The 12571-nt window shown below is 39.7% G+C and overlaps 2 protein-coding genes and 1 non-coding gene across 3 annotated transcripts in view; 1 reads left to right on the top strand and 2 right to left on the bottom strand.

The window, feature by feature from the left end:
- Nucleotides 1-12571, bottom strand: part of sra (RRM_RCAN_like domain containing protein Sra) — a 102315-nt gene that overhangs the window by 24906 nt on the left and 64838 nt on the right. The gene's annotated exons all lie outside the window — the stretch shown is intronic.
- LOC136349024 (cuticle protein-like) overlaps nt 1880-12571 on the top strand; it is a 78357-nt gene continuing 67665 nt past the window's right edge. Inside the window, exon 1 of the mRNA XM_066300288.1 lies at nt 1880-2001. Within this exon, the coding sequence (XP_066156385.1) occupies nt 1930-2001 (72 nt within the window). The 5' untranslated portion in view covers nt 1880-1929. The remainder of the gene's footprint in view (nt 2002-12571) is intronic.
- LOC136349198 (5S ribosomal RNA) lies at nt 10655-10772 on the bottom strand. The gene has a single exon (XR_010733774.1). It is a non-coding gene; the product is annotated as a 5S ribosomal RNA (ribosomal RNA).

Genomic DNA, 12571 nt, shown 5'->3' on the forward strand with positions numbered 1-12571 from the left:
GCTGCAATTCACCATGGTGTGGGCAACCATGGGCGTGTCTGGAAGACACATTAGATTGGTATTACACAGTGATCATTGCAAAGGAATTATCTCATAAATGAGGTAATTGCTGAAACGTGAATGGCGCGATAGTTTCAGAATGGTATTGTGCTAAGAAGGTACTTATTTGGGTTTTTCACGTAAAAGGTTTTGGTAATGAATAATTCGGGGTTTGATTTAGAATTTCGACATTACGTTGAGATTTGCATTGTTTCCCCGTCCTCGTGCGTCTTGTGTTGGTTTGCCATAGTTAATGATTTGAAAGTTTATTATTTATCTTCCAGGAGTGGAAAAATACCTAAAATTGGTGGAATCGGCGAATGGTATAAGCTCGTGCAAACCAGGTGGCAATACCTCTTTTAGTTTGTGAGATACGGGCTCAGTTTACAGAGCTGCCTATAAAATTAAAGGGCCTCAAGTTGCATTGCAATTTTCCACAGCACTCAATCGTATAGGGTCATTTGGTAAAAACTGTCCACCCGAAAAGTATAAAAAACCACAACACTACAAAAAACATGCGCATCGTCATTTTGGGGGCTCCCTGTTGACCTAAAAGTGGACGTGCCGCTACTCGCTCTTTCACCTCGAGTTATTGTGTTAAACATAAACATGAAATTGTACAAAAATCTATAATAAAAGTTTTTGAATCATAGTCGTTTTTCTTTTCCTTTATCAAATATTATTAATTTGGTGATGTTATTCGATGACGTCATCATCAACCTTTAGACAATGACCCGTGATAGAGGGTAATTTTCGGGCACTTTGAAAGGGCCGGATTTAGGGATAAGGTCGTATTCATAAAAGTTGTAGATTTCTTCCTTTTAAACACAATGCCGTTGACGAAATTGGAACATTCAATTCGAAATAAAGCAGTTGTTGACGTTTGAAATCGTGGAAAATCGGAGGCGTATTTCGAGGGTTAAGGAAGATTTTTTCTTCGATTCAAATGCGCCAAAATGTAGCTCATTAAGTCCTCCCTGAGCCCTAAAAGGCCGATTCTGAAATTCGCAGCGATTAGGGAACGACACTGTTTTCCGTGGAACATCGCAGTTGTGAAAGTTTTCGGAATGACTCGAAAAAGGGCAAATTTGAAGCTAAGACACCTTGCAAAAACCGACCTTAGAATTTGAGGAGAAATCTAAAAATGTAAAACAAATAGGGGGGTTTCATGTAAAATGAGGAAGCCTGTGTCACGTACGAAGGCCTGAAGAATGCGGGGGAGAGCAAGGAGGCCATTTTTGTTACTAAAATAAAAAACGGGATCCCCGTTTGAATCTTTCTTCTAATGTCAAAAATAAACAAATTAGATTGGGGGCCAAATTTTTAATGGGACACCCTGTATAGGTTCCACATCATTCGACTCGATTGCAAAGCAGGACATCAAACATTAAAAAAAAAATTGTTTCTAAGATAGTCAACCTCTTCAATAGCTCGGAGTTGAATTTCAAAATGGTGGATAGTTACATTACTCCCAGAAGCCATATTTTATTGCCATGGCAACAACCTTCTAATAGCGTATGTATTTCCCATGTTATTCCTTTTATTAATTATCAAAATTAACTGTTTTTGCCAATAAATTATTGAACATATTTAACGAGCTGCTCCTTTTGATATTACCGTGCATTTTGGAAAAATTTCGGCCAAGTAGATTTTGAAATGATTTGACACAAAGACCGTATGTCGGTGATATGTTCTATGTAATTTCGAACGTAAACAAATGAACCTAAACTCACTTAAATACGACTTCGTTTACCTTCATTGTTTGTCGCGTTTCGTTAAAACTAGTCCTTTTCAAAAGCTCCACAGACTTGTGCGTTGATTGGTTGAAGTTTTCTAAGTATTAAAAATATATTTAAACAAAAGGCCTTTGTGATTAAGTGCTATTTCGAAATGGGCAATTCACAAACAACGAATCGACTTTCGGAGTTCAGCCCTGCCTTCTCGGCGTTTGTTATAAATAGGGTGAGTAAATAAATATTAATCAGATTTGTTAATGCTTCATTTCTTCTTGATCGCTCGTGACGATTAAAATTAACGGTGATGTTGGGTTCATTTGTTCGAGATTACGTCGAACATATCAAAGACATACGGGCTCGGTCTCATATAATTCCAAAGCCCACTTGACCGGATTTTTTTTTCAAGCACGGTACCTTCACCTTCACCTGTGACGTAATCTCGATTCGACAGATTTTCTGATAATAACAAAAAAAAGACAGTTGCGACGTTGCCATTATCCTATATTTATATTAGAAAAGAGTTGCCAACAGCATCGGCTAGCACCTGTTAATTTGACGCTCATTACCGAGCAGTAATGGAAGTAATTTACATGTAAGAATACATGTGTATGTGGCTTAACTGGGATCCAATCTATAGGTGTGTTCGTGTCTCTATTATTTATTCCGGCTCAAGAAAAAAATTTGAAGTAGATGTGGAACGCATTATTATAGATTGCAGGCCTCATGTTTATGTGAATCAGATGCTTAAAACGTGAAAGTTCGCAATGAAATTTGTGAAACATCCCGTGGAGCAAAGAAGAAGTGAGAAGTGTTCTAAGAATATACAGGTTGTTTAAGAATAAGCCTGCTAACTGCGGGCTCCTGTGGCCGAAGTAAAAAATAAAATTCATGCGAACATGGGTCTGTTTTCGCTTCCTGTCTCAGATACAGGGTGATGAGAAATTATTTTTGTGCTAGTAAGCCCGTTCTCACATTAAACACTTTTACGAAAGTTGGGGGAGACGCGTCTTTTAAGGGGAAAAGACGATTTCAACCTCATCGGGAGGTCCTCATTCATGTGGGCCTGAACATTTGAAGCGAAAACTATGATATGCCGCTGGTAAAAAAATAAGTGATCGTCCGAATGCTTCATATCTCTGTCAAAAAAGGTCTCTTGAATATTTTTCATGCCGTTTTCATTGAAAAAAAAGAAAATCTACAACTGAGAAATCGTGTAATTCATTTGTTTAACACAACAAAACCGGGCATGCGTTTCATCGCCGCATTCAATTGTTCGTTATAAGTAACGTAATTTACCCAATTTAATCCTGCAGTTTTAATATTGGTTTTTTTTCAAATTGGTTAAGCTATGAAAAATATTCAAGAGTCGTTTTTTTTGATACAAATCTTAGGCAGGCAGAAAATGGTTTTTGTCTTTTTAACCAGTGGCGTATCATATTGCTCGCTTGAAACGGTCAGGTTCACATCACCGGGGACGCCACTGGTGAAACTTGAAACGTCGTTCTCCCCTTAAGAGAAGGTATGTCTCTACGCGCTATTTTACGCTTCCCAATTTTGTTCTGTGTTTTTCTTTCGATAACATCCCGTATAATAGCACCTATGCATTACATCGCAGGCTATTTCCTGTCTGCTAGTAGATCGGCACCTTTTGGTGCGCCTTTCTACAATTACATGTTATTATTCATCACAATGTAAATGCGAAGGTAAATCGGGTCGTATTGGGTATTGGATAAATGATAGGTGTACTTACTACCCGATTATTATCAAATAAATATTCTAGAACAATAAACGTCATTAGATAATTGCGCACGTTTAGCGCTGGTACGCCTTGCTTTATTTATGGTTTGAATTGGTTAATTCTAAAAAAAAATCTAGTTTTAGCCATATTTAAAACCTTATTACGATAGTATAGGAATTGTTACGGTCTTAAAAGTATTCACCGTTTAGTTCGGGTTAGTTCAGGTTAGAAGGATCTAACCTACTTCGCGACTTGATGTATCTGAAATGTAACTTCACCTACTGCTGCTGATTCCTCACAGGCCTCACGGGCCTTCAATTTTGATTTATAAATGGACTAATGAGGTTACAATAAGCCTAACGATCTAAATAACATTGATAAGGTTAACACAGCACAAAAATGATTAACCGAGTAATTGGAGCAATTTGATTGGAGATTTTTCGAGCAATATTTCCTTTTGGAGAATTTTCGCAGAAATAACTTAAGTGTTTCACTCGAGAACCTGAAGATGACTCTGATTTGTTCACTCAAAGATAGAGAAAGTTTTGACTCCTTAACCACTTTCTTTGTCGCATTGGGACCTTAATCCACTTTTCGCTCGCTAGTTAATTCATGCAATTGGCTTAGAACCGAACGTTTCTTGCAAGTGAATGAAACTTATACCTAGTGACGATGCAATGTGGCAACATTGCCGCTTGATATTTTTTAATGTTAAGAATAACTACCTGCCGCAATACTAGCGTGAGATTATCAGATCGTTTTTGTTTTGTATGCATTATATTGTACGTACGTACGTATGTATTCTTTTCTGATCTCGTATAAGATGGTGGAACAATGTACATCGCAGGTTTCCTAGAACCGCGAAGGAATGATAGAAAGAAAGAGGACAAAAGATGTATAATTACGAAAAGAACTCTCTCGTAAAAGTGACATCAATGTAAAGATCTGTCACTTCATCTGTCGTCTATTGCATGTGCCACTTTGTGAAGTGTGGACTTGTTGCGAGGTGGCCGCCAGTCAACTGGGCTGGTAACATAAATGGCAGTCAATTCTCGAGATGCGACTTTAAGCGATTTACCTGCTATTTGGAGCAGGAGGCGTTCTCAAATCTCCCGTGCACAGGTCGTATTTATCTTTCGGACAAAAATCCCCCACAATGACTTGATGCCCGCCTTCTACACTTTCCAGATGTGTTTGGTATGCAGTCAACCTTAATTTGCGTTAGATAATTAATTCTCTAAACCAAGTTATGATGTCATTTCTTTTTGATTAGTCGGCACCTTGAAACTCTTTATCGAACGAAGGCGAGCTGGATCTGAAATGATTCCCCCGCTGGTAATACAGAATGTTGCAAATTAGCGGGATAATCCGCTAACCGCAAATTCCCTCAGCGAAAACAATTAGATATAATAAATAAATGGACTTCTCTTGCGCAACTTTTCTCTTTGACGCTTTGTGTTCTATGTGCAGATTTTTGAATATGCGAAAAAAATATTTACAGCTAAGGTCGTATACATAGCACACATACTAAATTCATATATATTTTTTTAATTGTAAATGAACAAATAGGAATTTAAAGACAACTCGGTAGATGTTTAGATTGGCCAGCCCAGAGCCCAGATCTGAACCCAATAGAACATCTGTGGCAAAGAATTAAAAGTGATTTGAGTGGCAAAAATGCCAAAAACATGAATGAATTGTGGGGGTTCATTGAAGAAGCGTGGAATGGAATTCCTAACGACTTCTGCCAAAGATTGGTAGAGTCTATGCCTGCCAGATTGACAGCAGTTATCCAGCAAAATGGATATCCCACTAAATATTAAAAAAATTGGATTTTTATGAACGAAATTAGAAGTTTATACGACCTTAGCTGTATTAATAATTTCGGTGTTTCTTAACGTATTTTAATACAATTTTACAGTGATGCACGTCTCGATGAGGGGTACTTTTCCTATTATTCGAGTAAAAAAAATTGCCAAAGTGGGGAAAACGGGGAGCATCGGACGCGCCCTTCCCTCTCAAATTTTCTTGACACACGCCAATGGTGAACGCGATAAATTTTTGAAATAAATCTTTATCTCATTTTCATTTTCCTGGAAAGTTTTAATTTACTGAGTACTTCGGAAGACATTTCAGCGTATTGCTGCCCGTGTGTGGTATTCATTTTTCTCCTATATCGGGAACGTATCTTTAAAAACACAGCATGTCGACACTTGGCTATGCTAAATATCACGTTATGACTAAAACAGATCTTTTCCTTAACATTTCTTCAATATTTTAATCAATTTTATGCAAATCGAATCGTTTCAGCACACGGACCGTGATTTTGGAAAGGTAAAGATAAACGATAATAATGCCGATAAGTGGACTGAATGAATTCAAATTAAATGTCCAACATAATAGAGCCCCCTTCTTGAAAGCAGGTCCGAGCCTTTGTATAATGTGTTGAGAGGCAACACGCTGAAGTACCTACTAAAGTAAGCGATAAATTCAAATTCTTCAAGAATAAAAAAATTAAGACGAAGGGTCATGCAGTTTATAAAATTAAATACGTTCGTCATTGGCGTGCGCAAAAAAAGTGGGGCGGGGGGGGGACGTGTCCGCGGTCTCTCATTTTTCCCACTCTGGTTTCAATTTTTTTAGCCTAAATTAGGAAAAGTGCGTCACATCCAACTGTGACGAAAGCATCATTATTTTCGCTAAAGGAATCTGCGGTCAGCAGGCTGGCTTCCAACTTTGCAGCATCCTGTATATTATTCGACGTGCTCAGGGCGAAATTAGCATTCGTACAAATTTGATTTAAAGTACCAAATCTGGAGTCGTTCGAGGCGTCGCCGCCATTGAATCTTGAGATTGCGCACAGTTCTCCATGAGAAATATGCTGAATTCCGACTCAAAGCGTTCGTAATTAACTGCAGAACGTGAGGTAACACGCTGGGCGTGTCATTCGAAAAATTTGAATTATGGGCCTTTGGACACCAGCCGGACTAAATCGGCATGTAAAATTTCATAAGTGTTGGTTGTAGAATTTAACCATCGAATAATGAAGTCGTCCTCGAAGGCGACGATCTTGCTCTCGCAGGTCCGAAACAAGGACTTGGTCTAATTAGACCACTTCGTCTTTCGTCTCTTTGAGGCCGTGCTCAATGGTGCGTTGAATGACCGCAGGTGCGAGCTCAATCCTAAACTAGATGATTTTATCGAAAAGGGCCTCGATCCGTGGTAACAGTGACACTAAGCGGTCTACTTCCCTTGACTAATAGTGACTAATATGCGCTTATCTTACACTGGTCTAGATCTACAGATGTGGGCAAAAGTTTGAAATATTTGTCGAAACAACACTTTTTTGATGATTTTCTTTCGCCTTCACAGTTTGGCGATAAGGTTAAGGTAAATTCCTGAATCATCGAGCGATGTCTAGCTTAGGAATGTTGTTTTTTTTTAAAAATTGCTGGTGGCAACAATCTTTTTGTTGGATGAAAGTATGGAGTACTGTGTAGTGCTGTTGTTTGTGGGGGCACCATCAGCCGTCCAGTCCGACTGTGTGGTGCGTTTTATACGAAATCTGCCAAAGAAAAGGCATTTTTCGGATGGCTTTCGAAATTCAATAGTCCAAATATTACACGATGGCTGCAATCAAGAAGATACTGCAAAGACGTTAAAAATCGACCAGACGGCTGTTTTCAAAATTTTTGGAAAATTCGGCAATGGTGGGGATGGAAAGACGGTGCAAAACCTGGACGTCCAAGAAAAACGAGTGTCACTACCGACCGACAGATTTAAAAAATATCATCTGCAGGCCCTCCAGGACTATAAAACAACAAATCACTAACAATAGTGACGTCAACACGAGCGATCGCAGCGTACGTCGTGGGTTGCGCTAAATGGGAATAGCGGGAAAGATTTCAGCGAAGAAGCCCTCAACTTCTAAAAAGAACAGAAGAGCCAGAACTAAATTTGCTCGGTTTTGGTCACCTTCAAGGTGAAGGTTCGTCGATCGATGGGTGCTAGGTTTGATCCCAGCCATCGAAAACCAACAGTGAAACATGGCGGTGGCGGCATAATGGTACGGAGATGGTTTTTTCCTGGTCAAAATTAAGGGAATCATGGATCGATTTCAATACATTGTCATCAGTGAGGACCATACGCTGCTATTTGCTGATGAAGACATGTCTATGCGTGAGCGTTTCCAACAGGAAAACGCCCCTAAACACTCATCCCGATTAGTAGAAAATTGGCTGGATGATGATAACGTTCCCGTGTTAGAGTGACCGCCTCACTCGCCGGATCTAAATCCCATTGAGGATCTGGGGAATACCTAAGACGAAAAATTCGAGACAGAAATGTGTCCGATCGAGACGAGTTATGGAGAGTCCTGCAGGAAGAATGAGTGAGGAAATTGTGAAAATTGGATCGATTTTATGCACCGTCGATGTAAAGCTGTTATCGACTCGATAGGATGTGCCACGAAGTGTTAGTTTAGTTAAGGTTTTGCATTAATTATAATGGATTTTACGAAGTGTTCCATTCTTTCCTCCAGCATAATTTATTGTTTTTATTTATTTTTTTACTTTCGTCGAAATGGACTTATTTGTTTCGTTAATGATATTGTTAAATATACCGGGTGATTCACGGTCGATACCTGAACTAAATCCCTGCAGCTAAAACGGTTTAGGTCTAGGGATATACCACATCATTTAAAAGGAAATTTAATTGCCTTTCGGCATGGCTGGTAATATACGGAGGGTTTCGTGTGAAAAAACACACTTTAGACACTTTTACTGTCTGCCCGCAAGACGGTCAATTTTGAGCCACCCCGTACAAGACAGAACATTCTTATTTACACGCGACAAGTTGGTGCACCTTTCACACAAGTTACATTCCGAATTTTGTCCCTCTGCGAATTCAAACCATGTTGTAACAGAGGTTTTATTAAAGGCCCGACTTTGAGCGAAAAATTAGAAAATAAAATAATATTCCGAAAATTGCTAGAGGTAGGTGTAGGAAGTTGAGGGCAGAAGTTGTTGGGACGAAATATAGAACCCGGAAATGAAAAAATATACGGGGTGTTCCATTTAAAATGTCGGAGGTGCTAGTACTTTCCGGTAGGACCGGCAACACTGCACCACTGCAGAAAATTTTCGTCGATAGAGCAAGTTCCTCAGTCTAATGCAGTTTTTAGTATAACATGTCTATTTTTTGGCGGTCAACTACCATGATCAATACTATGGCGGATGTAAAATGTTCCATACTTTTGTCCGCGACTGTATGCGAAGAAATTCAGCCTGGCAAAAGGCAAAAACGGTTACACTCTTATTTGGGTTAAAGGAAAAACGATTTAAGCCGTTCCATAAAAAGATCGCATTTGAAACACTGATCTAGGTCCGCCAATCCGGTTTTCTGATGTATACTATAACCAGACAATTAAATTTATGTAGACACTCTAACACGCACACATTACTTAGTTGACGTGAAGGCAGTGCCGCAATTTCAACTTTCTTACCTACTTAGAATATAAATCGTTATCAGGTCACTCCCAATTTAGTTTCTACCCGAGATCACCGATTTCCACTGCTTCAATGGTGTGAACCCACCACCGCATTCATTTTCATCCTGACCGAAGCGAATTTGGTGACCATCACAGCAACAATTGTGACATCTGAGACGGCGACTAAATAGCCATTACGGCTCTGAACGGGATCTTTGCAGTTATAGGGCGTGGCCCATGCAATATTTTACAACTCAAACGCATATTCACTGGACTTTCACTGTTACCTCGTTTAAATTATCTTTGACGAAGAATCTAGGTGATACCTACTTACTTACTCATAGTCGACGTTTTTCTGTGACCGTCACTGTTTGAATCATAATTAGACGCACACGCGTCCGGGCGTTAGATTAATGCGTAATGGTTCCAGTCATCAACGGTGATGATGCAGTCGTGCGTCATATAGTGTGTTATGATGCGCAGGGGCGTTGGGGGCAAAATTTAAGTCGTCGCTCAAGTTCTAGAAACGAGTTTTCCCCTTGGAGATCCCTCCAACGCTTTTTTTCCACGTTTTTCTCGCTCTCCCCTTTCCTCTTGCCTCCTTGCACAGGGGGTCTCTGGAAGATCTGCACAAAATTCTGCCACAGATTTCTGAGGCGGAAACATGATGATTTAACCGATTTTACCGCAGTCCAGAAATGGACGGTTTCCACAATACAGGAAGTCAAAGCGCAAATTAAAGAAAAAAAAAAATAACTTCGTTTGTAATGGTACTTTGTGAACAAGATGTCGCGTCGGGGGGTTTTTAGGAACGAGGGATCAGAGCCCGTGTACATTTCCGATAGACATTGTAGAGGGCGACGTCGGCGCTACGTGAGCTCCCTGTAAAGGGGCGTAACTTTTTATCGCCCGGTATAAAATTTCTTGTTTTGTGTCATCTTGCATGTTTTATGTTGGGTTGTTCGATAATTAAGGTCATTTTATTCTCCTAGATGGATTAATTTATATTTATATCGAGTGATAGTGATCTCGTCGCTCATATTGTTATATGCCATTTTAAAGGTTATGTTTCAGGCTTTTTCGAGACGGTGGTGGGTTTCTTTTTTTTGGAGTGCTCCGCACGGAGGTGGTTCACTACCGTGAGAAGCTTTAGAGGTTTATTTTGGACAAGAGCTCTCCCCACTTTATTTTTAAGAAATCCTTGCACCTTAGGCAAGTTTCGTTGAGTTTTAGCAACGAGTAGTTTCCTTCGGCGGTTTATTTCACCTTCGGTCGTAAGTCCAGTAAAGATATCTGTCCTTGGATCACTGGTCACTGGCTATAGGATCGATTCACGCGAGCCGTCCGTGCAACACTCGTCTGTGTTCACCATACAACTCTCATGGTCTGAGTTTGCATCGTAATTTTCCATCGATCAATTTTGAGGGACAAACAGAAACCCCTTCGACGGCGTTCCTTGATTACTCGCTGGTGTAAACGCACTCACACTAAAACGACTACGGAAAAATCGATAAAGTTATCGTTTTAAGGGGCTTGATGTTTGGGAACGGGAACTGGTAGAGCAACATGACATGGCAGTTACGTGCAAATATGGTTGCATATCTGGATGGAGATAGGAAGTAATTTAAAGTATATAAAAAAAAATGACAAAAAATGCAACTACACGTGGTGTTCCCAGGCGGTCACCCATCCAGGTACTAACCACGCCCGACGTCGCTTGACTTCGGTGATCGGACGGGAACCGGTAGACCAACGTGGTATGGTAGTTACATATAGTTATTGTCGGGAATCATATATTAAAATGGTAAATAATTTGAAGTGTACAATAAGTGTAACTTGTTACATTTGTGAATTCAATTTATATAATTAGAGTGCCGTAAAATTAATAAATAATAAGAAAAAAGTCTGTAATGAAAGAAATTGAACAACGTTTACAAATAAGAAATATATCAGAATGTAGTTTTGTAGAGGGTGGCGAAAAGATACGCTCTCTCAAAGAGGATGGACACAGAGTGAAATATCTCGACATTTTACATACACCAAACAGTACAGTGTCAGTGTAGGCTTCTACCCCAAACCAGTTCAACTCCCCCAAAAAAGTCATTCAAACATTATAAAGGGAACCCCCCACCCGCTTATGCTACACCTCCAACGACCTCGAAAATTAGATTGTTGCTGTCTGCGTGCGCATGCAGTCGGTGCAACGCGGCTGGCTCCTGACCGAGATTCAGGTAGCAGCTCCACTTCGAAGGGATCTGCCGCCGATGTGCGTTCGAACTGCTCCTCTGAACGACGTGAAGTCCATACGGACCAATCAACCGATCCTTCAAATGGGATTTAGGGAAGGAGGGTTCTGACGGAAACTAAGAAACATAAGTGAGAGTGAGAGAGAGAGAAAGTTGACGAAGATGAGAAGAACAAAAATGAAAGAGCGTAAAATGTTCACAACGTTTTCTCGGGTAATTTTGGATTTAGTTGTTGGCGGGGGTGGACTAATTGATCCTATAGAGGAACCGGCACTGTTCATAACTCTCCTCGTTGAATTTGCTAAGGATACCTTCCCCAATTGGAAATACCTAGTATGTGATAACAAATAGGAACTTTCCGAACATTTGTCGTCGATATTCCTACGTCCATTGTGTAGTGGTAACGAAGTTCACAGTCACAAAATATCTCCAAAACTATGGAAACTAGCTCAGAAATCAGATTACGTGATTTGGAAACATGTTTAAACTATAAGAACAAACGAGTTTTAAACATTCCTAACAGTGGGACAATTTATACAGTATTTACGTCTTTCCATCAAAGTTGCTTTCCATGTAAATTTACCAATGTCCATTGGCCCAAAAACTACGAAACGAGCGATCTGAAAATATCACTTTATTCTATGAAGTTATATTATATCACATAAACTACCTATTTATGCATGATTTAGAGAACGATTTTGCATCAGGTAGCTTAATAAAATTAATGATATGAGGCAAACTAGATCAAGCCATAAATCGCGGTCTTAACGTTATATGGGATTATAACGTTCAATAAATCGTTCAGTTGTGAATTAATGCGAGAAGATATAATCGGCCTATTTATTTATACGATTATTATTATTCGCCGGGCAGAATCTTTCCGAAATTCCTCTATGTCGTTTCGAATCCCTGTTTTGGCCTTCAATTACCTCTTCAGGCGTTTATTAACAAGTTTCGCCCAGGGAAGTTTACAAGTACAGGCGGTGGAAGACGGAGAGATTATAAAAAAGTTATGTCGTTCACTCTGTATAATTCTCTCCGGTGTTTCTACATCACCTTGTAGTCCCACGCTTTTGCTTTCAATTCTCTTGTCAGTAGTTTATTCCAAAGGTTAAAATAAGAGACTTAGAGGGGGTAGGAGAGAGCGAGCTCAAAAATGTATGCACCTTTGCTTTGTATTTGTTAATAAAATTATGTTGAGGATGGTTGTTTCCATTTTTTCCCACGTTTTTGCTTCCCCGAAAATTGAAAATGGGACGTTGCTGGGGGTGGAAAAATCAGTTCGACTCAAGAAGGGATAAGCAGAACTCTACCCACATTTTCA

This window comes from Euwallacea fornicatus, chromosome 36 (genome assembly GCF_040115645.1).
Source record: "Euwallacea fornicatus isolate EFF26 chromosome 36, ASM4011564v1, whole genome shotgun sequence".
NCBI lineage: Eukaryota > Metazoa > Arthropoda > Insecta > Coleoptera > Curculionidae > Euwallacea > Euwallacea fornicatus.